This window comes from Alosa alosa, chromosome 9, assembly GCF_017589495.1.
Source record: "Alosa alosa isolate M-15738 ecotype Scorff River chromosome 9, AALO_Geno_1.1, whole genome shotgun sequence".
In the NCBI taxonomy this organism is placed as follows: domain Eukaryota; kingdom Metazoa; phylum Chordata; class Actinopteri; order Clupeiformes; family Clupeidae; genus Alosa; species Alosa alosa.
Window position 1 is genome coordinate 28358952 of NC_063197.1, and position 24163 is coordinate 28383114.

At 42.7% G+C, this 24163-nt stretch overlaps 1 protein-coding gene across 1 annotated transcript; it reads left to right on the forward strand.

The window, feature by feature from the left end:
• The first annotated feature begins 2925 nt into the window (after positions 1-2925).
• Positions 2926-23763, forward strand: LOC125300420 (protein-glutamine gamma-glutamyltransferase K-like). The gene is made up of 14 exons (XM_048252343.1): positions 2926-3065; positions 12655-12921; positions 13185-13376; positions 16006-16257; positions 16662-16780; positions 16903-17010; positions 17216-17393; positions 17554-17692; positions 18260-18452; positions 19726-19879; positions 20780-21064; positions 21285-21445; positions 22627-22763; positions 22914-23763. Coding segments are annotated over exons 1-14 (2331 nt in total). The 5' UTR covers positions 2926-3064; the 3' UTR covers positions 23059-23763.
• Positions 23764-24163: the final 400 nt, after the last annotated feature.

The following is a 24163-nucleotide window of genomic DNA, read 5'->3' on the forward strand; positions in this document are numbered from 1 at the left end:
GCTACTATTTGTTGGCTAAATGTTGGTGCCCCCTAAGTCACTTGGTGCCCTACGCACAGTGTGTGATGCATGTGGTTGCACTGATCACTGTGCTTTTAACATCAGGCAACTTTTTGCCTAAGCCCCTCACAGTTCCTCTCCATCTTCATCTAACTCTCAGGCTATATATATATATATATATATATATCTATATATATATATATTGATATCTCCTTTTATATATATAGTTTACGTTATATCCTCCATTTTACTGAATTTTCATAAAAAAAAATTGAACATTTTGTTTTCCAAGTAATGTCAGCAGAACTGTAATTGGGTTTTGTTGTTTGATTTATCTTTACTAAAGATAATCTAAAAAAATATCTAAAAAAATCAAAACAACACAATTGCAATTTTTTTGATATTCCTGAAATACACAGTTAAATTACATGACTTTTTAATGTTTTAAAAAATGGAGATATAGTGTTTTGGAACCAAACTCTTCATATATATTATTTTACAAATAGCCACAAATTGGAGACCTACATGAGCATTACCAATGGACTTGAGCCGTAGTAGCCTACAGGCCAATGTAGGCTATTTGCTGTTGAAATTAATAAATGGATAAACTGATAAATTATTCACTGTTGTGTCTTCGTTTAATGAACCTAGTGTAAAGTGTTAAATAGGCTAAGCAAAAACAACCAAAAATTGGCGAAGTTTTATTTATTAATCTCTAAAGTAATAAGTAAAAATCACAACTTCAGGCAGCGCTCTCATCCACCAGCTAGATGGTGTCCTGCTCGTGGTTCAGTCCAACCACAAGCGCAAAAAAGGAAAATTAGAAAATTGACGCATTATTTCAATTTTTAACTTCTGAACAGAAAACCATAACTGTGCTCAATTAAAAATCAAAATAAGCACATATTTCGAATTACAGGGGGTACTGGGGGGTACTATACCCCCATTGAAGACCCAGTACCACCCAAAGAGACAGAAATATCAGTTTTGGGGGGGGATATTTTTTCTGATATTGTGAAAAAATATAATTACCCCCTATAATGGACCGTACCATTTATAACCATCGTGGCGCTAGAAGCAACGGAGATAGAGACTATGGATAGAGAACGACTTCAACTTCTCAAGCAAGTGTCAACTTTGAATGACAAAACGCTAGGTAGATTCCTCCAGTAGCCTAGCCTAAATTCGGTTTGCTGCTGACGTGCATGGGTAAATGTAAGTTGCTAGCAGACGTCTAGCTTGTTGAAAATGTGCTATTTTACAACCTTCATGTATTAACGTGTTTTGTTCTTTCATAGCTCATGTCACGTCTTCATACATTTAATTACCGGCTGCTTACCTGCTACTTAGGCCTACCCACTGAGGCTAGTGAAGTGGACCTTGGTTAGTCACCAAGGTTAGTTAGCAAGAATCTCTATTTAAATAATTTATTATTATTTTACATTGTAGTGAGGTAAAATCGATTGTCATTTCCAAGGAGATGAACTCCTGGAAAGTCCATAGCCTAGGTGTCCATTCTCATTTTATCTTGAATAAATTATTGTGCCCTTTTGAAATTAGTTTGGCACTGATCCTGTGTTGTTTTTATATTATGCACAAGAGGGTCTGATGTAGCTAAGCCTACATAACATCAGTGAAACCTGTGGAAACATAAAAAGAGCCAAGTAGCCTAGGCTAAATAGCAGGCCTACATGCTAGTATTTGAATTAGTTTTTAATTGGTTAGTATTGTTTTTACATTCTGGTTATCGGATTCTTATAGGTTACCGCTCTGTAGTTCTTCTGTGGTAGGCTAGTATGTTTTTTCATAGTATGCTCCTTAATCACATTAAAGATTGCTCAGGTTTCACATATCTCTAGACAATTGTGTTGATTTGACACTGACTACCATAGACTATAATGGAAAATTGGTTTCTTTATACAATAGGCCTAGAGAGGGTTGGATCTTACCTCCAGGTCTTATGAAATCTAAAAATAAACCAAATCAATATATCATGAAATAGGCAATAGGCTTCTTGTAAGGTATTACTTTTACTAATTAGAATGGTATTTCAGTGCACTTAACTTCTAACTTTTGAGAGTTGATCAAAACAGTTCTCTTTTGGATATATAATAACAATGAGATATTCTGTAGCCTACTGATTATCAGTTTGTCGCATGTTTAGACCTTGTATGTGTGTTGCACAACACATGTTGCACTTGGCGATCACAATGGGGATTGATATGGTAGTGGATGATGGTCATAGAAGAAGTGAAGGAGCAGTACCCCCCAATTATGGTGGGGTAATTCGCACTCTGAATAAGCATCAATAACCCCTTTACTGTGCCGTCCTAAAGAATGGATAACAGATTTTAAAGCCTATATTTTTTTTTTTCATGTGAATTCTGAAAATAGAACACAGCACTGCAAAGCGTTACACGGACCAGGATGTCCTAACTGTGTTTCTAGGCAGGAAGCAGAAAGAAAATTTGAATGTCAACTAAGTGATGTGAATATCTACAAAGTCTAAGCCTAACTTAGTTTGTGTTGCTATCTAAATTGTCATGTAGCCTAGGCCTATCAGACTAAGTGTGTTTTTAGATTTTGTTTTTTCTCAGATAATTTATCTACCTTGCCAACAGCTTCCCCCAACGAACATTGACTTACATGTTGACACCATTTATCTTCAAAAGATAAATGTCTTGGTTTGATTTATAGCAGAACCCTGTCATGAGAGTCACTAAACGCGCTCTCACGTTCTCCTTCGCATTTCTTAAGTCAGACGTTTCCTCTGTAAAACATGTGTGAGAATTGTTGCACGGCAGGTGGATGGGAGGAAGACGTGGGTGTATGTAGTAGGGCGTATGACGTAGCACACTGGCCATGCGGACCTGGCAGCTGAGCATTATAAAAAGCTTCTCCGAGTTAAACAGGGCAGAGAGTGAAGTCCGCGAATCCAACGGGAGAAGTCCAAGACGACGGAAAAGAGAAGAGAGACTAGACTAAACACCTCGCCGTAGCTGAACAAGTGCTGAACATTGCCTTTAGAGTTTAAAACAACTTCAACAACTCATTACTACATTCAAGTAAGAAAAACATCCATGATATCTAGCACTCATAACTATTGATAATCGTTTGACATTTACAGTAGCCTATGATTTAATATTTTTCACACTGTTCACTTAGTCTTACCATGACAATGCTTTCATTTCTAAACAGATATTTTAAATGTAATAGGCTAATGGTAAATGTGTCATTAATTGTGTGACTGATAACAGCCTGATTGTGTAGGAATAGTTATGGACAGACCTGAAGTATTGCATACGTTTTTAGATTGATATCCATCCTATCCAGTGCGGAATATGATCTATGCAAGTCCGGAGAATACTTTGACTAGCATTTCATTTATTTAGATACTTCAACGGATCAGTACTTCAACGTAAACTATGTTATTTTTTTTAGTTTGTTTCGTTACTATTACTGTTGTAATTGTAAATGTTTCTTTTTTATGTTGACCATGCATAAATGAAACAGCAGACAAGACAATAGTTGCCTATGTATGTATTTAAATTGGGCGTTGATTTAAAATGACTTTAAAGTGGGTGGAAGAGCCTTCTGAGTGGGATCTGTTGCCATAATTGTCACAGTTTTATAGGTATGACCACAGTTCTTAGTTAAACAAGGTGTAGTAATGTGTGGTTTAATTACACAGTATTGTGAAATGTATGTGGGTATGCAATTATAATGGATTAGTGAGAGTGCCCAGTCACCCATGGTCGTTTGGGGTGCGAATCCTTTTGCTTGGAAAAAAAAATAATAACTTCAGATCCATTGCTTTTATCACACACACACACACACACACACACACACACACAAACCAAGGGGGGGGGAAGCCATGATCTAGATGGTAAATTACCAGGAACCCCCCCACACACACACCCTCCCCAAACACACACACACACACACACAATCTCAGTCTTCCAAGTCAGAGGGTGTGGCACAGATGATTTGGTACATAATATAAGCAGGACCCCTGTCGTCATGGGGACAGCTAAACCTAGAAAACACAAGGAAGAGACAGGGGGAGATATAGACGGCTGCACCAACATGTCAGTGTGCACATTTCAGACGCTAGGACAAGGAATACTGTGTCAACTTTGCATTTTCATATCAAATCAATATGGTCAAAATAGAAATCAGGGTAGTGTGTGCACGTGTGAAAGTGTTTGGCATAAGAGCCTGGATTGAGTTTGAGTCATGGAAGTATGGCAGTATGGTGCCACACTGCATTTTCAGGTCGTTTAGGAGACTCAGATTTGTTTCATAGCTGAGTCACCCCATGCCACTATCCTCTGAACTCTCAAATCCTGGGAAGGGCTTTCCGACCACTTTCCAGACTCTTCAAATACTCCACCCTGAGGTTTTCATTACCGGAAATCAGCCCTCGCTAGGGACTTGCCGTTTACAGACCAACAGCATGACATTTTGCATTTTTCTTTTTGGTTCTGTTCCGGTTTTGTCCCGTTTTTATTCTGTATTTTGTTTACACCAGCCGGTAAGGATTGGGTGAATGTCAAGACGTAAAAAATAAAATAATGTCATCACATCACAATGTAAATGGACACCCTCTGCCCTGCGTCAGGCTGTCTTATGTAAGAGCTGCTTACTTGGCAAGTGTGATGGATGCCAGGCATTTTAGCTGTTTCCTTACTGGTACAGGGGTTATTGATAGTGTGTTTGAAGGCATGGTGTGTGGGCCTGGCCATGTCTGACGCGGGTAGAGGAGCTGTAGCCTAGAGAAACACATGGGCATACCACCCACCCCCCCCGAACTGGCTGTGTGCGTGTGTGTGTATGTGTACTGTTTGTGTGCGTGTGTGGTTGCATGCATGTGCTTATCAGGGCTTAAATTTCACTGCGGGATTGCGGGTATTGCGCATAATTTGTTCAAGTCCCGCAACTCTAGCCATCATAATGCGAGAAATTCCCGCATACACTTTTACAGCCTGTCTGATGACGTTAATATAGCCTAATCATTAAGTGGCGTGAATGCGGTGCTATTGACCGGACTGATCAACTACCGAGTTGAATTGAACATAGCCTCATGCAGACGCACACACACACGGAGAGAGAGAGAGAGAGAACCACTTTGCGCTTACGCAAATAGGCTACGGCAAACTTTTACATCTGGAAAGAGCTCCTTGGTAACTATCCTGCTAGCTCAGGTCACGTCAACACTTGATCCCAGAAAGATTGTCTTCGACATGTCAACATTTATTGTATCTAATGACATAGAAAACATAATGATTTGCATACACATACCGCACTATGCACAACTTTTATTCACTAGCGACTACAGCCTAAAACCGTCAGGTTGAAGGGGGGCTAATTATGACCGCCGCGCAGCCGGACAACTTTTCCAACATTTTGTTATCACCATCCTAATCTTTTTTGAAACATGTTTTCTGGTATCAAATTAACATATATTTTCCATGAGTCAAATTTGTCATTTTCAACATTTGATATGTTGTCTGTGTCATCATTTTTGCAAATATGAGTTTAAGAGATTTACAGATTATTATGACCGCCGCGCAGCGAATAATACTATTTCATGTATAGCGCCACCTAGTTAAAAATTAAAAAGCAAAAAATTAGGTGTTTTCATCACAATATCTCTGGCTGACAAGGTCAAAACTGCACGAAATTAAAAGTGTAGGATCATTATGACACCCTCCGAATGCATGCCAAGTTTTGTGTACTTTCGTTCATGGGGGCCTTACAATAAAATAATTAATGTGTACATTTAGTGGCGACACCAACAAGGATTCCCGGGACACTGAAAGACCGGGGTACACAAAAACTTGGTGGGCATGTACCCCCACATGGATAGCATGGAACCGTCATTCTTCGCTTTGATCTGTAGCCCCTATAGAAAAACTATAAATGCGGTTATACCAAGCAAATGTATAGCAGCACTGTTTGTATCTTTTCGACTGTCATTTATTGCACGTGCTACAAAATCATTCTGTGCAATGGAAGATTTACCAACGTTACAATCGGTCTGATACAGTTTTGCCTATACATGCGTGAGACTGAGACGCCTGTTTATTTTGTTTTAAGTGCGTGCAGGGTGTGAGAGGGGAATCGATGTGCTTTGATTACAGCTTGGTAGTTGTAGTCTGTGAAATTAAAAAGCACGTGTGTGAAGTATCCAAACAATGACACCTTAATTTCATTATGGCTGCTTTAGCAACACACCTTAAGCTACTGTGTAGTGGGTCCCATTTAGAAGTGGCTACTTCATTCGGCTTTTCCTTGACTCATGGAGCTGCGTGAATGTTATTACAACTTTTCGCCACGATATGACAGTTTAAGTCCGCTTTGATACTGTAAAGCGAAGCCATTGGTTTCAAAGGAGATTTTATTTGTGTCGCCAGCATAGCCTATTGACAATTGATGTTGTAAATAGGCCTACCTTATAATCCTACCTGTAGCTTAGGGAAGCTAACAGCTTTCTATTAGGATCTAGTTTGTTAGTTACCGTTTTGTCATAACTCCCTGATGCATTTTTGCATTTAGAATAGCCAGAGCGTGTATATCTCAATCGGAAAATTAAACAATATCGGGTGCCTATGGACTAGGCTGGGTGAACCCAGCCTGATCTGCCCGCTATTTATTTTTTGATTTCTTAAAAGATTGAGCTTGGTCTGATGAAAGCCAGACTAGCCATGGACCTCAGTTAAACAATGCAAGGGAACATGAATCAGCCTATATTTGCACGAACAATAACGGACAAAAGCTCTTCAACTTTGGGCCGTTAAAATGTGTATGAACAGTCTAGCGACGCATTTCAAGGCCCATTTGGACATGTCAGTTATTTGCACCACTGGTTAGATGTAAAACAGCATTTCGTTTCAGACTAGGCTACTGTTACTTGATTTGTGCATTAACAATAACGTTTCAGACTACTGTTACTTAATTTGTGCATTGACAATAAAGTATTACATGAACTAAAGATGATTAAAATCTTATGTAGAAGAAGAAACATTCACAAAAAATCCATCCATCCAAAAATGACCTTTGTTTTTGATAGCTGTTGAAAACAGCATGGAACTGACAGAGATGTTTTTGTTTATAAATACATCAAAAATAAATAAATAAATAACATTATGCTGATACCTTTTGCTTTTCCCAAATACAATGTAGCCTACAGGTGTAAGTGACCTTTCATCAATCCAGTTGCAATGGATGAACTGTGATGAACTGCCCTACTTGTGATTGTTTAGAGATTTTAAAGGTTTTATAACAATGCTACATCTTCTTTGGCTATTCTACAATCTATTCACCTTTTCAGCACCAGTAGGCTACTTTCTGTGCAGCCGCACACACACACTCAGGCATGCCAAACAAGCATACACAAAAGTTTCAAGAGTGGGGGATGGAGTAAAATATGGAGACAAATTGAAGTGTGATTTATTTTCGCGGAACGGATGTACAGGACTGAGCGGCGGTCATATTTTGTACCGCTATGCGGTACATCTAGTTACTCCATAGAATTACTCTCAGGTATTTTCTTAAAGTGACAGGCACTCAATTACACCTACTCATCACCAATGTGCACTCAATTGGACCTACACACCACATTAAAGATATGCCTAAGTGTTATAGGTTAAACGTCAATATGAGGCATTCAAATTACTAAATATGTTTAGCTAGTAGTAATTACTAGTAAAATGCTATACTTTAAAAAATGCATTATTAAATAAATACACTCTATATGAATTCAAAAATATATGATAGAAACATATCACATAAGCTATCATTTTCAGTGTGTGTTTGTGTGTGTGGAGAGAGTCAAGCAGAATCTAGGATGTCCACTGTTGTGAATGATCCCACTACAGTATATATTACTGATGACGTCAGGGTGGTGGATTGCGCAATTCTTGACTTGGTATCAGAATCGACCCCCCCTCCCCCCCAAATTGTGTAAATCCCCCCTACATGAATAACCTAAGGGGGGAATTCCCCCCCATTTTGAAAAATGAATTTTAAGCCCTGTTAGATAATATCCATACCCATGGTATGTAAATACTACGCTATTTTGATAATACACATATTTTGATGTCACAGTCTGAGTGTCTGTGCGTGGGGGTCTGACATGAGGTGCTGTAAGGTGATCCTGGGGTCACTCTGGCTGGAGTCTCATGATTTATGCCTGCTGCCCACAGTTAGTTTTCTCCAGATGCCCTCCTATGTAAAGCTCTTGATGTTCATATAACATTCATATATTTCCCATTACATGTCCCAAAAGAGCTTTTAGACTCTCCTCAAAGGTAATGGTGAATATGCTTTCTTAGTGATCCATGGCAGTCATCATCTGCAGTGATATGCAGAAAATGCAGTTCCTGAGATCTTGTTCTCCAGCCAGGTTATTAGTCTAGTCTCTCAGATAAGGGTAGTTGAAAGAATGTTGTCCCCAATACTTGTGCTAACACTGACCCATAACAACCTCCTGTTGTTGCAGTGTGGGTTCATTGTTTCTGCTTATGAATGCTGTGAACATTCCTCTGTCATCCTTCTGTGTATCTTCACCGTCTTTATCACTGTCATCCTCTATATTGTTGTTTTGTTATTTCACTAAGCTCGTTGCTTTCTCTCTCTCTCTACTTGCCCTGTGTTTATCTGGTGTTTATGGCATGGGTTTATGGGTTGTGCCTCTATTGATGTGCATGTCTGAGACCTGAGGCCTCTGGGTCTTTGTAAGACATGCACAGAGTGTGGCCTGTTGCCAAACAGAGACAGCAGAGGAGAGGCAGGAATGCATTGCAAGTGTGGGAAAAAAAATGTTCTCCCTTCTTCCACAAAGAGGATTAATACTGAGAGTGTCTATTAATATGGAAATGGCCTCTCATGGCCTTTCAGGGCAAGTTTGATTCAGAATTTACTGAGGAATGTTGTGGAAAGACCATCAGTGATTGTTAGTGCTTCTTTGAAGTCTGGTGAGCCCTAGCTTAATACTTGCTGTGTAAATCTAACCGCATGGTCAAAATACCTCCGTGCCATGACATCTGTGACACTGCCAATGATGGACAGGGACAGGTGGCTGTCATATATTATGTCATGAATTGGACTCTGGGCGTTTGGGAACAGCTGAGGGAGGAGGCTACTTGAAACTGTGAGTTTCGGTCGGTGTGAGCGAGCGGACTTTCAGTTGACAGTAATTAACACCCTTTTGAACAATCTAAGCTGTGCGAACGTCAGAGGGCGGTCTACGCTGATGCATCATTAGTGAGACAGGAGGACAGCTGCATGCAATTCCTAGCAGAATAAAAATAGTGGCTGCTGCTGAAGCGGCAGCATAAGCGGCAGCCCTCGTTTCAGCCAGCCTCGTGTAAGACGGACACGGTCAAGACAAGCAAGTTGACCTGTGCAAGTTCACCGAGCACAGGCACCGACAAAGGCAAAATGTGCCGTTCCACCATATCTGTTATCACCGGCCATTGCAGAAACCGGCATCATGCCAAAAGGGGCAGAAATGTCAAAAGGGGCAGAAATCCCCTTCACCTCCAGGAACTTAAACGGTCCTCACCAACAGAAACCTCCTTCTCCATGGGCTTGTGGAACTGTCAATCCAGAGTCAACAAAACCGACTTCATAGCTGGCTATGCCAACCACCTTTCATTGGAACTCCTTGCTCTCACTGAGACTTGGATCAAACCAGAGAACACTGCCACCCGGCTGCACTCTCCACTAACCTTACACTATCCCACCACCCCTCGCCTATCTGGGCGAGGAGGCGGGACGGGCCTGCTGATCTCCAACAAATGGAAATTCACCCCGCTACTGCCTTCAAACAAATATGTCTCATTCAATTCCATGCCATCACAGTGATCGCCCCAGCAAAACTCTACGTGCTGGTCATCTACCGCCCTCCAGGCCAACTAGGGCGACTTTATTGACGAACTTGACACTCTGCTATCCTCCATCCCTGAGCATGACTGTCCACTTCTTGTTCTCGGGGATATGAACATCCACTTAGATGCCCCAGGCTCAACGGACTTCTTGGCCCTGGTCCACTCCTTTGACCTCGAACTGGTTCAAAGCCCACCGACTCACAAAGCTGGCAAAGAGCTTGACTTGATCTTCACTTTCGGAACTGCAGCACAGACACCCTCATGGTGACGCCTCTCCATCTTTCTGACCACTTCTTCATCCAGTTCAACGTCAGCCTGTCAGAACAGCCTCCGGCTCCTCAGCCGATGGTCACGTTCCGCCGCAACATCCGGAACCTGTCTCCAACGCACTTCTCCTCTATGGTTGCCTCCGGTCTACCTCCACTCAACTCCTTCTCCTCTCTGGAGGTTAATGAAGCCACTGACTCGCTCTGCTCCACACTGACCTCGTGTCTAGACGAGCTGTGCCCTCTTACCACAAGGCCAGCTCGATCCAAACATTCTCATCCATGGCTAAATGATACCCTCCGATCGCAGCGCACCAAACTCAGAGCCGCGGAGAGGAAATGGCACAAATCCAAACTAGCTGACGACCTCAAAAACTACCAGACACTCCTGACCTCCTTCTCAGCCAGCATCACTGCTGCTAAGACTGCTTTCTACCATGACAAAATCAACAGCGCTACAGACACTCGAAAACTTTTCTCAACCTTCAAATCGCTACTCAACCCTCAGCTGCCTCCTCCTCCATCCAGCCTTACTGCAGATACCCTCGCCTCATTTTTTACAAACAAAGTGGCGGCAATCAGCAGTCAATTCTCTACATGCCCACTCAACGCATCTGACTCAGATACCGCACTCCTACAACCTCTAGGGACTGCTGGAACATCTTTTTCAGCATTCACGCCTCTCTCCGAGAGTGAAGTGTCCAGACTCCTGACATGCAGCCGTCCTACCACATGCTCGCTGGACCCTATACCTCCGAGCCTACTTCAGTCCATCAGCCCGACCATCGCTCCAGCTATCACACATGTGATCAATGCCTCGCTAACCTCTGGCACATTTCCAACAGCGTTCAAAGTGGCCCGGGTAACACCATTACTTAAGAAAGCTTCTCTCAACCCTGCTCAAGTCGAGAACTACCGCCCTGTCTCACTACTGCCTTTCCTATCCAAAGGCATTGAACGAGCAGTCTCCAAACAGGTCTCTGACTTCCTTTCACAGAACAACCTTCTGGATCCAAATCAGTCTGGGTTCAAAAGCGCCCACTCTACCCAAACGGGCTCTGCTGTCTGTAACAGAAGCCTTAAAGAAGCCAGGGCGACCGCTCGGTCATCAGTACTCATTCTGCTTGACTTATCGGCTGCCTTTGACACGGTTAATCACCGTATCCTTCTCTCTATACTCGCTGACATCGGAATCTCCGGTTCTGCTCTCTCCTGGTTTGAATCCTACCTCACAGGGCCTTCGTTTAACGTATCATGGCTTGGTCAGCTATCCGCACCTCACCATCTCACCACAGGGGTCCCCCAGGGCTCAGTGCTGGGCCCCCTCCTCTTTGCTATCTACACCACCTCCTTGGGACAGATTATCCGTTCGCACGGCTTCTCATACCACTGCTATGCAGACGACCCCCTGGTTTCAGCACGGATCTCAGATTGCCTTTCAGACATAGCTACATGGATGAAGGCACACCACCTCCAGCTGAACCTCTCAAAGACTGAACTGCTGGTCATCCCAGCTAAACCTACCATACACCACGACATCAACATCAAATTTGACTCCCTGTCTGTTTCACCGACCAGGACTGCAAGAAATCTAGGAGTTGTTCTCGACAACCAACTAAACTTCTCAGATCATGTTGCCTCAGTTAAGCCCGGTCATGCCGTTTAGCACTCTACAACATACGGAAAATCAGGACTTACTTGACTCAAGATGCTACCCAACTTCTGGTTCAGGCAATAGTCATCTCACGACTCGACTACTGCAATGCCCTCCTGACAGGTCTCCCAGCCTGCGCAGTGAAACCACTTCAGATGATCCAGAACGCTGGGCGCCGCCTGGTCTACAACCAACCCAGAAGGGCACATGTTACCCGCTGCTCATCCAGCTACACTGGCTACCTATGGCGGCCCGCATCAAATTCAAGTCTCTAACGCTTGCCTACAAAGTAGTCTCGGTTCTGCTCCCACCTACTTGAATGCCCTCATACAGACTTACACTACCTCCAGACCGCTCGCTCCCTCTGACGAACGTCTGGCTCTACCTCCACCTGCGCGCTCAAGCCAATCAAACTTTTCTCATCTGTTGTTCCTCGTTGGTGGAACACACTGCCAGTTCCTACAAGGGCAGGGACATCCTTTTCCACTTTCAAAAACTCCTGAAGACCCAGCTCTTTAGAGAACATCTACTCTCATAGCAACACTTACAACAAGTCTTACTGATCCTAGCACTCACCAGCCGTTTTAAACTGACAAGTAACTGCTAAAAACAGCACTCACCGACGCACTTATTCTTACTGTACTCTAATGTTTTTTTTGAAACTGTCCTAAAATTGTGAGAATTGTTCTAAAACTTACTGTTTACCATGTTGTTAGTCGCTTTGGTTAAAAAGCGTCAGCCAAATGTAATGTAATGTAATGTAATGTAATGTAATATACAGACAGGAAGTGATCATCAATTTATATCTCACTCATTCACTCACTCTGTTCTTCTGCTCCAGTGGAAAGGTTGTCCATGAGGAATCGCTCCGCTGTCGGCCGTTTCCCAGAGGTCACTCTCAGCTGGGAAGATGAGCCGGACAAGGAGGGGCTGGTGAAGGAGGAGGAGGAGAAGCAAGAGGGGGCGTGTCGACGATGGTTCCGGAAAGCGTGCCCCTGCTGTTGCCGCAAATCGAGTGATTCTGACGACGAGCCAGACGTAGTTGTGCCCAAACCCACAGAGAATGGTGGGGGGGAGAAACCTTCAGTAGGAGGACAAGAACTAGATGGTAAATAACAAGGAACCAGCCCCCCGTCACACACAAACACACAAACACACTGTTGTAGTGCAAATTGGGGATGGGGGCTACATATTTATAACAACCACTTTCGACAGTGTGATTACCTGATGATACAGAAGGGATATACAGAATTATCTTTGTAGTTGTTTTGTAACTGTCACTGTTTTATAATGAATGAGGTTGTCTATTCAGTTTCTATGAGGTCTAATTTTCACTTTTCTGTTTTTCTTTGTTCCCTGTGTGTGTCATAGTACTTTTACTTTCAGTAAGCTCTGTAGACCTCCTCAAGTCAAAGACAGGGCAAAATCGCAGAGAACATCATACAGATAGTTTCCATGGCAATGACCTCATCATCCGTCGAGGACAGTCCTTCTTGATGTGGATTGAATTCTCACGACCCTACGACCCCAATACAGACAAGCTGCACTTGGAGTTAAAGACAGGTAAGTGTGTGTGTGCATACATTTCACCAAAATACCTGACTTCATTCTCCTCTCCTCATTCCATATCTAGCAGACTCTTCTATACTTTTCCCTTTTTTCTATGACCTTGTCTGGCCCTTGGTGTTAAAACTGATGGTCATTTTGATACCATAGATTTAATAGAGACCCAGTCAGACCAATAGTATGAAAAATCAGGAACAGAGTTAATTTACAATGATGCGCATCAAGGAAGACTAGACAAGGAAATAGTTAGGGTTTAAGTATCCTTCCAGGCTGACGGGAGATGGCGTTGGTCATCCCATCTCACGTGGACTACACTGAATCAGACTCTGATTAGTGGCAACCTGGCAATCCGGAGCAGATATCTTATCTTTAAATACAGTCACACACAGATATACACAGGGACAGTACAGATATCATACAGTCATTACATAGAATCATACTTTTAGTATCAAAGTGACCTACTAATGAGAAATGCAGAACATTAAACCAAATATTGGAATATTGGACATAATGTTCTAATCCACTTTCTCTCACACCCAACAGTCATGATCCTTCACATAATATTAGAACCTCTTCTTACACCATATAAAACTTAATGGCTTCTGAGTAGTGCAACCTATTTACTTGTGTGTGTGTGTGTGTGTGTGTGTGTGTGTGTATGTGTGTGTCATACCACATGATGTTTTTCCCCCTCTTCTCCATGGCAACAGTAAGAGTGGTCACGAGTAATCTCTCGTGTCCCAAGACCGTCTGATCTCCAGACTGTTCTTAATGCTCTCCTTTTACTGCTAATTCATTCCCACATTCAGCCACCATACCAGAACACTCCCTCCATATACCTCTCCCTCTATGTCCTCCCAATGGTGTGCCATGAGGCCGATCTCACTCGCCATTTACTGTAGAACGGTTCTCAACTGGTGTGCCATGAGGCCGATCTCACTCGCCATTTACTGTAGAACGGTTCTCAACTGGTGTGCCATGAGGCCGATCTCACTCGCCATTTACTTTAGAACGGTGAATACCTCTGTTGATATAGACCTACAGTAGAGGGAATATACAGGACCACAAAATATGACATTTATTACATATACTGTACATAATATACATTCATGTTATGTCCCATTAGGCATCACATGACGGATACAAATGAGTACTACCATGTTTTTGTTGAAATCCATTCATCTGGATTTTATCTGAAATATAGTGTACCCTGGGTATCTTGATGTACTCAGTTGGTGGTGAGACTCCGTCCATGTTTACTTAGCCGACCACAGCAATTCACAGAACTTCGAGGTTTTGGAATAGAGCCAGTAGAAATAATTCCTGAATACATGTAAGGCTGCCATGACATTAGTCATTCATTGACATCACAGGAAATGACATAACCCAGGAGAAATGACAGAACAATAGCCTTACCTCTGAGGTTGGCATGGTAATGGCGGTGGCGCCACGACCCATTGAATAACAAATCATTTTATAAGTATGGTGTAATATTTTCGTATTTGCTATTTTGATAGTGAACCTGTTTCTCATCTGCACCTAGTGAAATGGAAAAGAGGAGTGGGGCGAGTTTTGAAACAAATATTCTGCTCTTTAAAATACACCCAGGCATTCAAATCTGTTTTTGGTTTTGGGCCAGTGCTCATTAAGGTAACTTGTAGACCTTGGAGGACTATCCAAATGAGAATGTGTTACTCTTACAGGCTGGCTGCATCAGGCAAGTAACTAACGCGCTCCATTCGTGGAATGTCTGCTGCAACAATAACCTTCCACTATAATCAATGGAACTGGCTACACCAGACATGAGCATACATTCAAAAATATTAGACCAGTCTTCTGAATCTATTTTTATGCTCGGAACGGAAAGGAATGCTTCAGTTGCACAACCGTTGTAGCCTGGCTGTTATGCTGCTGCTGTTGTGTAATGCCCTTCAATCTTATTTAAAATGTCCTTGTACTGTTCGCTCGATCAAATGTGTTTGCCTAGTATGTGATCACAAGTGTGTGTAACGTTTATCTAAGGAACGGCACACATTCTGCTATAGTAATGGCTCATGACCTGGGGATGTAAGCTTTCTGCTGTGATATGTGAATCTAACGGTACATACCAAGAGTGTGTAGTTTGAGCCAACATTGAAGATTCTTTGTGCAGACCTGCATTGATTTGTTTTTGCCAAATCAGCAATGGAAAAAGCCTTTTCGAGAGTGAGCGTGTGAGAGAGGGGAAGAGCGTTGGGCAGGCATGAACATGCCTGCTTTGTTTTTTTTTTTGGTGAACAAATGGGTTTTGGAACTGGCAGCTTACCAGATCATCAGTGATAGTTTGTCTTAGCAATCATGTTGTGGTTTTCAGAGGTGCGGTTTGGCTTTCATTCTGGAAAAGAAAATCTGGGGGCAAACATTTACGTCTGCTGGAAGCTATGACATCAGTAGTAGGGTGTGTGTAACTAGGCTCTATGTGCGTGGTGATCTTGTGGACAAATGTGTCTACATCCCTCACAATTGTAATGTCTGTGGACTGTGGGTGTTAATTTAAATCATGAATGTATATAATTATTCACTATAAATATAATATTTCCTCAGTAAATATATAATTCTGTGTGTGTGTGTGTGTGTGTGTGTACAGGTAATCTGCCCACTGTGTCCAAGGGCACTCACGTTATCATCCCTCTGGTGGAGGAGCTGGAGGATGACCGCTGGGAGTGCAAGGTTATCGAGAAGGACGGCAACCGCGTCAAACTGTCCGTCAACTCTTTACCGTCCGCCGCCATCGGCCAATACGAGCTCACCGTGGTGACCTACAGCCCCAAAGGCGAGGCCATGTCAACACACGACTCTGCCAATGACATCTACATCCTGTTCAACCCCTGGAATGAAGGTGCATGAAAGACAGACAGACAGAAGCGACAGACATGATGTATGCTGTGAAAAACAAAGATTTGCTGATTCAATTGAAGTCCAGTCTGGCTACTTTGACTGACTTAAGTTATCCCTAATGTAGTGTCCAAATTTTTTACACATAAACACACATTCACATAACCCAACTCAGTCAAAGGAACAAGATGACTTGACTAGGTCAAGCTGACTGTTGAGTGTAGGAGATGCAATTGATTCCCAACTCAGTCAGAAAAGACACATAATGGTGGTTGCGAGTTAGCGCACTGGAGCCAATTCTAGAGAGAGAATAAAGATGACCTCTCCTGTTCTTTGGCCAAGTAACTTCCTGAAGTGTTTAGAAGGGGTCAATAGCTGACCTAACCAAATGTGCATCTGGCCTTTCAGATGATGCTGTGTACATGGACAATGAGGATGAGAGGAAGGAGTACGTGTTGAATGACGTGGGGAGGATTTACTACGGGACGGAGAGCCAGATCGGGGCCAGGACGTGGAACTTTGGGCAGGTGAGAGAACCTGAAGATGAGAATCGGAACATTCACCTCAACGGATTCAGGCCTAATGTTTATGATCACGTATTGCATGATACTGCTTACTGATATTCTCTTTCTCTCTCTCTCTCTCTCAGTTTGGTGAAGGGATGCTGGCAGCCTGCCTGTACGTTCTGGAGAAGAGTGGAGTCCCTGCCTCTGGATTGGGAGACCCAGTGAATGTCGTTCGAGTGGTTTCTGCTATGGTAAGACTCTGCTTCATTTAAACCACAAATCTAGACTGACTAAATTGACTAAATACAATCACTGTTATCAAAAACTCAGCTGAATCACTGACACCATACATCACTTTTCTAACAACCAAATAAATTAAAATAAAGGAATTACAGAAATAATTGCAAAATGAGAATTTCTCTGAACTGTTGTCCTATCCCCTTTGTGCGGGTACAGATTAACTCACCGAATGACGGGGGTGTTCTGGAAGGGAACTGGTCAGGGAGCTACGTGGGTGGGACGTCTCCGACAGCGTGGAGTGGCAGTGTGGACATCCTGAAGCAGTACCACAGCTCCAAAGGAACTCCGGTCCGCTATGGCCAGTGCTGGGTCTTCTCTGGGATCACCACCACAGGTGTGTGTGTGTGTGTGTGTGTGTTCTTTTTGGGATTTCATTGTCCTAGTTTTTTGTAGACACTGAGCCATGACACAGTAACATGGTTTATGATGTGTTAAGTGTGCCGTGCGCTTGTTTGTTTTGCTTGCTTATTTATGTGTTTGTTTCCCTCGTCCAGTGTTGAGATGTTTCGGAATCCCCACCCGCAGCGTCACCAACTACAACTCTGCCCACGACACAGACATCTCCTTGACAACAGATGTCTACTTTGACGAGAACTTTGAACCCCTGGACAGTCTCAACGCTGACTCTGTGTGGTTAGTTAACACTCAAACCTCTGACATCACTGCATCTCTGACCCTATTCATTCCATACTGTGTGGTCTCACACAAACCCAAATGAGGGTGATGATTTAGTTCTCCCCCACCTCCAGTCTGACTCTCTGTAGTTAACTTTTATTGACATGACGAGAGTCCTTGTGTTGTCAGAGCATGTAAAGACATGAATATAGATAGATTCATACAGATAGAGATAGAGAGATAGGTAGATTCATAAATCACAATAACAACACATCATCATCATCACCATCATCAATAGTAACATACCATCATCAAAACAGCAATCATCAAAAAAGTAAATTAAATGAAATAAAAAATAATGATTGTTTCTTGCCTTTCTGTCTTTTTATGTAATTTATGTCTTATTAGGCAGTTACACTTTGGTGCTTGGATGTGTATGGTACCTTGACAGCTACCACATGCTATGTCTTGTGGGTGAAAGTAATTTTTTGTTTATGTATGTGGACTATATGTGTATATGTTATCCTGTGGGATAATTAAAGTATATCTATCTATCTATCTATCTATCTATCTATCTATCTTTAGGAACTTCCACGTGTGGAACGACTGCTGGATGGCTCGTACGGACCTGCCCTCTGGGATGGGCGGATGGCAGGTGGTGGACTCAACCCCTCAGGAGACCAGCCAGGGGCTTTTCCGCTGTGGCCCAGCCTCGGTCAACGCCGTGCGGGACGGGCAGGTCTTCCTCAAGCATGACGCACCCTTCGTCTTTGCAGAGGTCAGCCACCCCTCCGTTCCCCCATCACTCCCTTCCTTTAGATCAGCCAGGGATTTCTCTCTCCTCTCCAGACAACTTAGGCGGGGATCACATTAGCCAGCGGCAAGCGGCAGGTTTCCTATTGTTATCTATGGTTCGGCAGTGGAACGGTGGCAACGCTGGCGTAACACTAGCGTTGAACAAGCTGAGCGTTGAACTTGGTTCAACTTTCAAAGAAAATTCGACAAGCGCGAGCGTATTCAATTGACAAACCGTTTGTGTTGCTTAGGAATGAGATAAAACTTATTATGGTCTGAGCCTTGCGTTACGTTTGCTGCTGCCGCTTGCCGCTGGCTGATGTGATCCCCCGCCTTATTGTCTCATCTGGTTTCCGACCAGACTCTAGTTTCTCTCTCTCTCTCTCTCTCTCTCTCTCTCTCTTTTCTCTCCACTCTTTCCACAGTTAAAAGTGAAGATTTAAAGGAGAATTCCGGTGTGATATTGACCTAAAGTGTATTGAAACATGATACCGAGTGTGAACGTATGTCTCATAGCCCATCTCGGCTTGTCCCCTGCACTCCAAAATCTGGCGCTAGTTAGCCGATGCTACCAACAGCTTTTTCAATAGTGGCGCTTCGGCATCGGGCTAGCCATGCAAATAAATCACTGTTTTACACCCATTTACGAGGCTCAATGTATCTGTAACTTTGAAAAAGCACTGGTAGTTTACTTACAAGACGATTTATACAGACAGTATCTTCACGAAGTTTAGCGTTTGCAGCCATCTTGAATTTAGTCACGATAAGTCAAGCAACGAGTAAGAATGAACAGGTATGATAAGGGATCAGATTCCAAAAATAATTCAGTGGAAATGCATGGATTCCAGTTGCTGCTACTGGAAGAAACTGGAATCCATGCATTTGACTATTGAAAAAGCTGTTGGTAGCATCGGCTAACTAGCGCCAGATTTTGGAGTGCAGGGGACAAGCCGAGATGGACTATGAGACATACGTTCACACTCGGTATCATGTTTCAATACACTTTAGGTCAATATCACACCGGAATTCTCCTTTAAGTACGTAGGAGAGAAAATAAATGGCTTAATGGCTGACTGTGGCTAACAGGAAATTATATTTTTTGGCCTAAAATAATGGCTGATGTTGGTTAATTAGAAATCATAATTTTATGTCTGACCTATTGACTGACTTATTATCACCAAGAATATTTTTTTACTTTGATTTTTTAACTTACTGGGGTCCGCAGTGTGATAACTGGATGTGATGATGTGTTGTAGGTGAACAGTGATAAGATCTACTGGCAGAGAAATGCGGACGGCACCTTCACTCAGATCCACTCGGAGAAGAACGCCATCGGCCACTTCATCAGCACCAAGGCAGTGGGCTCAGACGAGCGTGCCGACATCACACACCTCTACAAACACCCTGAAGGTGAGACTCTTAACACGTACACACATACACACACACAGAGAGACTAGTAGCCTGCACACTCTTTTATGGCTCATTTCTTACCTTTAATGTGCCACTCCATTCCTTTTAGACCCCCTTCTACTCCTCTGTGGTTGCAGTGAAGTAGCGGCAGCATCCTAGCCTGACAATTGGTCAGCCTGGGTTCGGTTTCTTAACACCCCGTTGCTTGAGTCCATGTTGCTTTAGATTGTTTGCTAAATATTAGTCAGCTTTCGCTTTTACTGTTCATAGTGACAGAACATGTGCTCTTCAGCAAGCATACTTTCTGTCATAAATATTTTTTTCCTGGGGCTATGGTAGGTCTATGCATGAATGACCATGCAGTGGTGCAAACAATGATCACATGCTTTGGCGAATGATCAGGCGAAAAGCATCACATGCTCATCTGTAGTTCTATTGATCGGATCACTGCTCTGAGTATTGGGTCCAGAGCGTCTGTTTGTTGATTATGCATTGCTCAGTCACCTCATGCAACTTGAGTCTCTCTCAGACTCAGTTGAACTGTTTCTGTTGGCACAGGAACATCCATTTGGTGCAGTGCTGTGGTAGTCATGAAAAATAAATAGTTCTTTAGTTCTTCTTATTACACGGCTCTTCAGAGTGCTGTAGAAAGTTCCATTCACATGAATGGGCCTTCCCAACGTTCTGAGGGCTGTTAAATCTATATAATCACCGCTGCAAAGTATATAATGACAGCTGCGTGTCGGGGTTCTGTTCGCCCTGTCGGGACTTATTTTCCGATAATTACCGACGGACAACACATTATCCCTTACTTACAGTAATAGTTCTTCTTTCTCCTCGTCTTGATTCCGTCCTCATGTCCTCATGTCCTCCCGTTCTCCCGTTGTCTTCACCTAACAGGCACAGCAGAGGAGCGCAAAGCTGTGGAGACGGCCTCTCGGTATGGCTCCAAGCCCGAGGTCTACTCCTCGACCGCCATCGAGGATGTTGACATTCAGGTCACCATGGACGGAGAAGGCCCACGGATGGGCGCTGACGCCGAGCTGTCGATCATCCTACGTAACTCCAGCAGCCAGGCGCGAACTTTGACCCTGCACAGCCAGGTGTACGTCATGTACTACACCGGCGTGGTCCGTGCCACCGTGAAGAAGGACCAGACCCCTGTGGAATTGGCACCAGCAGAAGGTCAGCATGACCTTGTGTGCTGTTCACACTTTGCCATTTTTAGACAGATAATAATAATAATACGTTTATTTTATATAGCACCTTTCTCAAACCCAAGGTTGCTTTACATAGTAGAAGGGAAAACACAACAACAAACAAACAAAAGGACAATTATTTTTTTGTTTTTCATTATCGGTAATATGATATTAAAGTCTTTTTTTTAATCTCCTCTGGTTTGCAGTCCAGACACTGGAATGGGTCCTTCCATACCAGGTTTACCAGGACCAGCTGGTGGACCAGGCAGCACTGATGCTGATGCTGTCCGGGCAGGTCCAAGAGACCGGCCAGGTGCTGGCCACTCAGTTCAACTTCCGCCTGCGCACCCCAGACCTCACCATCACAGTAAGCTCACCTGTCTCTGCAGTGCACACACACTAGGAGTTAATGATTTCTCTTGTTGTTCTGGTTTTGTAACCGCGGACCCTGTACCTCTCTCATAAAAAAAAGAGTAACACAATGGGCCCTAACATGACATTCTAAAGCGCATCGTCACTCGTCAAAAGCTTACTCAAATTTAGTAGGATGTCCAGTCCACATTGGGAGGGGTTTCGTAATCAAACGTCGAGCGCATGGCGCAACAAGGTGTTCCTAGGTTTTTTAATCAGTCATATGGGTGTGTTTGGGGCGTAACATCATTTAAACCAATGAGAATGACATCTGTCTTCCCCTTTAACGGCGCAAAGCGCGATATGTCAAATAAATGCATCAGTATTTTGGCATTCAACGGCGCATTTGAAGGAGGCTGATTGCGAGATCGTATGGAATAGTCATTCCACTAATCCATGCTTTACTAAAACCTAGCATAGCCTTTACGCATTTGCACTCGTCTATTATTTAAACTCATTGGCAAAGTGAAACTAACTTCACCAAGGTGTCAGTCAACGACAAGACTGTTATATGCAGTTACTTTCACTATTGACTGACGATGTGTTACCATCGAAAACATAGGCTGAAAAAAAGCAACACTTACACAAATATTGCTCAAATGACTGAACAAAACAACATTTATCCTGCAGAGGAGTTGCTTATATCTCGTGACAGTGCGTCTTCAGCTGTGCTCCATACGTGTCTCTCGCCTCTCCCCTAATCGCTTTTAGCCGCCATTACCAATTTGCAAATGATGGTGAATAACTACTCATCATGAGATGTACAGTATTTCGTAATATCTTTATTCTAATTATGTTTCCCATTCTAATCGTGCAATTTGTAATGTTTTGCATGGACGTACGCTGGTGTGCGTTCATGAATGATAGAAGGATGGTGCGTGCACCTGCCAATATGACTGTTGACAATGCGCTCTTAAAATAACATATAAACAACTCGCTATAGACTTCTGACCAGGTATACAATAGCGATTTTTAGACAATGTGCCAGGCCCCTCCCTAGGTTGTTAATTGCCACACCCCTGGGCGCATTGTTTAAAAAATAAACGTGCAAAATACCGACTTAAACTTTGCGCGGGTGGAAAACGCCAGTGTGCAAAATACAGCCCAATATCTTGTCTTTGCACTTCCTCCCCCCAGCCTATAGGGGATGCTGTTGTGGGAAAGCAGATGACAGCCAAGATCACTTTCACCAACCCACTGCCCATGACACTGAAGAATGTCATCATTAGAGTGGAGGGTCTGGGCCTGCAAAGCATACACAAGATCACTGTTGGGTAAGCACACACACACACACATATACTTTGTATCTTAGACTGTGCATCATATTGAACCTATTTGACAGATGAGTCCTAATTGAGTCTCTCTCCCTCTCTCTTTCTCTCTCTCTCTCTCTCTCTCTCTCTCTCTCTCTCTCTCTCTATCAGTGATGTGGTAGGCCGTGGCGTGATGACCCTAACAGAGCGGTTTATCCCAACGCTTGCTGGCCCCCGGAAACTGGTAGCATCTCTGGACTGCAGGCAGCTCACACAGGTGCATGGTGTTGCTGACGTTGTGGTGAAGGAGATTTAAGGGTCAACCCCAAGAGGACAATCTCAGATTTGTGTGACTCCACAGACCAGGGTGGCAACGGTCCAAAGGGTTGTACAGACCAATCAGGACCTCCCCTCCAAAATGACAGCAAGTATTCCCCTGAAGACCAAGAGAAATGAACATCTCTTGAATGCTTGAATTTGAAGTTGAAAGCATGTACAATAATGTAATAGATGTCTCTAGTTTTACATGATACTTTCAGTTTTGTATGTCAATGTTTATTTATTTTTTCACTATATTGTATTAATATAATTGCTTTATTTATAATTAGTTCCACTGTGTCAATATATTTATTTGATTTAATTACAGTGGAACAGAGAAATATGTCTATTTCCTCTTGATTTTAGTCAATTGGTTTGGAAGATTTTGTTATTTAAACAGAACTAGGGGAAGATGAAGAACTCAGTATTATGAAGTCGGAAAAGTTAGACTTGTATCTCTCTTTCACTTAAGCCATTTTCTTTCTTTTATATGTGGTATATTTCACCAACTATCCAGAATACATGAAATTATATATCACAATTGCGCAATTGTGCTATATTGCATGTTTGTATGCAATATTGAATTTATGTAACATATTTATTGTTGTTTTTTACCTACTGTTTGTACAATTTTATACTTTGATAATTGAGCACTTTTAAATGAATCAGTATGCTATATGAATAAAATTCCCTTGTCTTTATAAACACATGTGGCACTGTAATAAACGTAATACTTCTTTATTACAATATTAAAACGAAATTGCTCACATTATATTTAATGTATATTGCTTCTTGCCCAATGGTATAAAGGAGTTATTTCCTTTTCATATTTTCTCTCTTGTGAGACGATTACTTTAGGCAAGATGTTACAGTACGATGGGTAAGGTTTGGTAAGGTTACCAAAGCTCTACACTGTTTTCACTAGCTTTGTTCTTACATAATGTGTGCTAAGACGTTATAGTAAGGAGGATGACAAGAACAATGGAAGTGAGGCCTTGACAGTCTTCTTGTCATAGAGGACAGACAGGACAGACGAGTTCCCAAGACAACCGTGTAGCGAGCTGTGAGGTGATTGGATGAAACTGATTAGTCTGATTAGACTT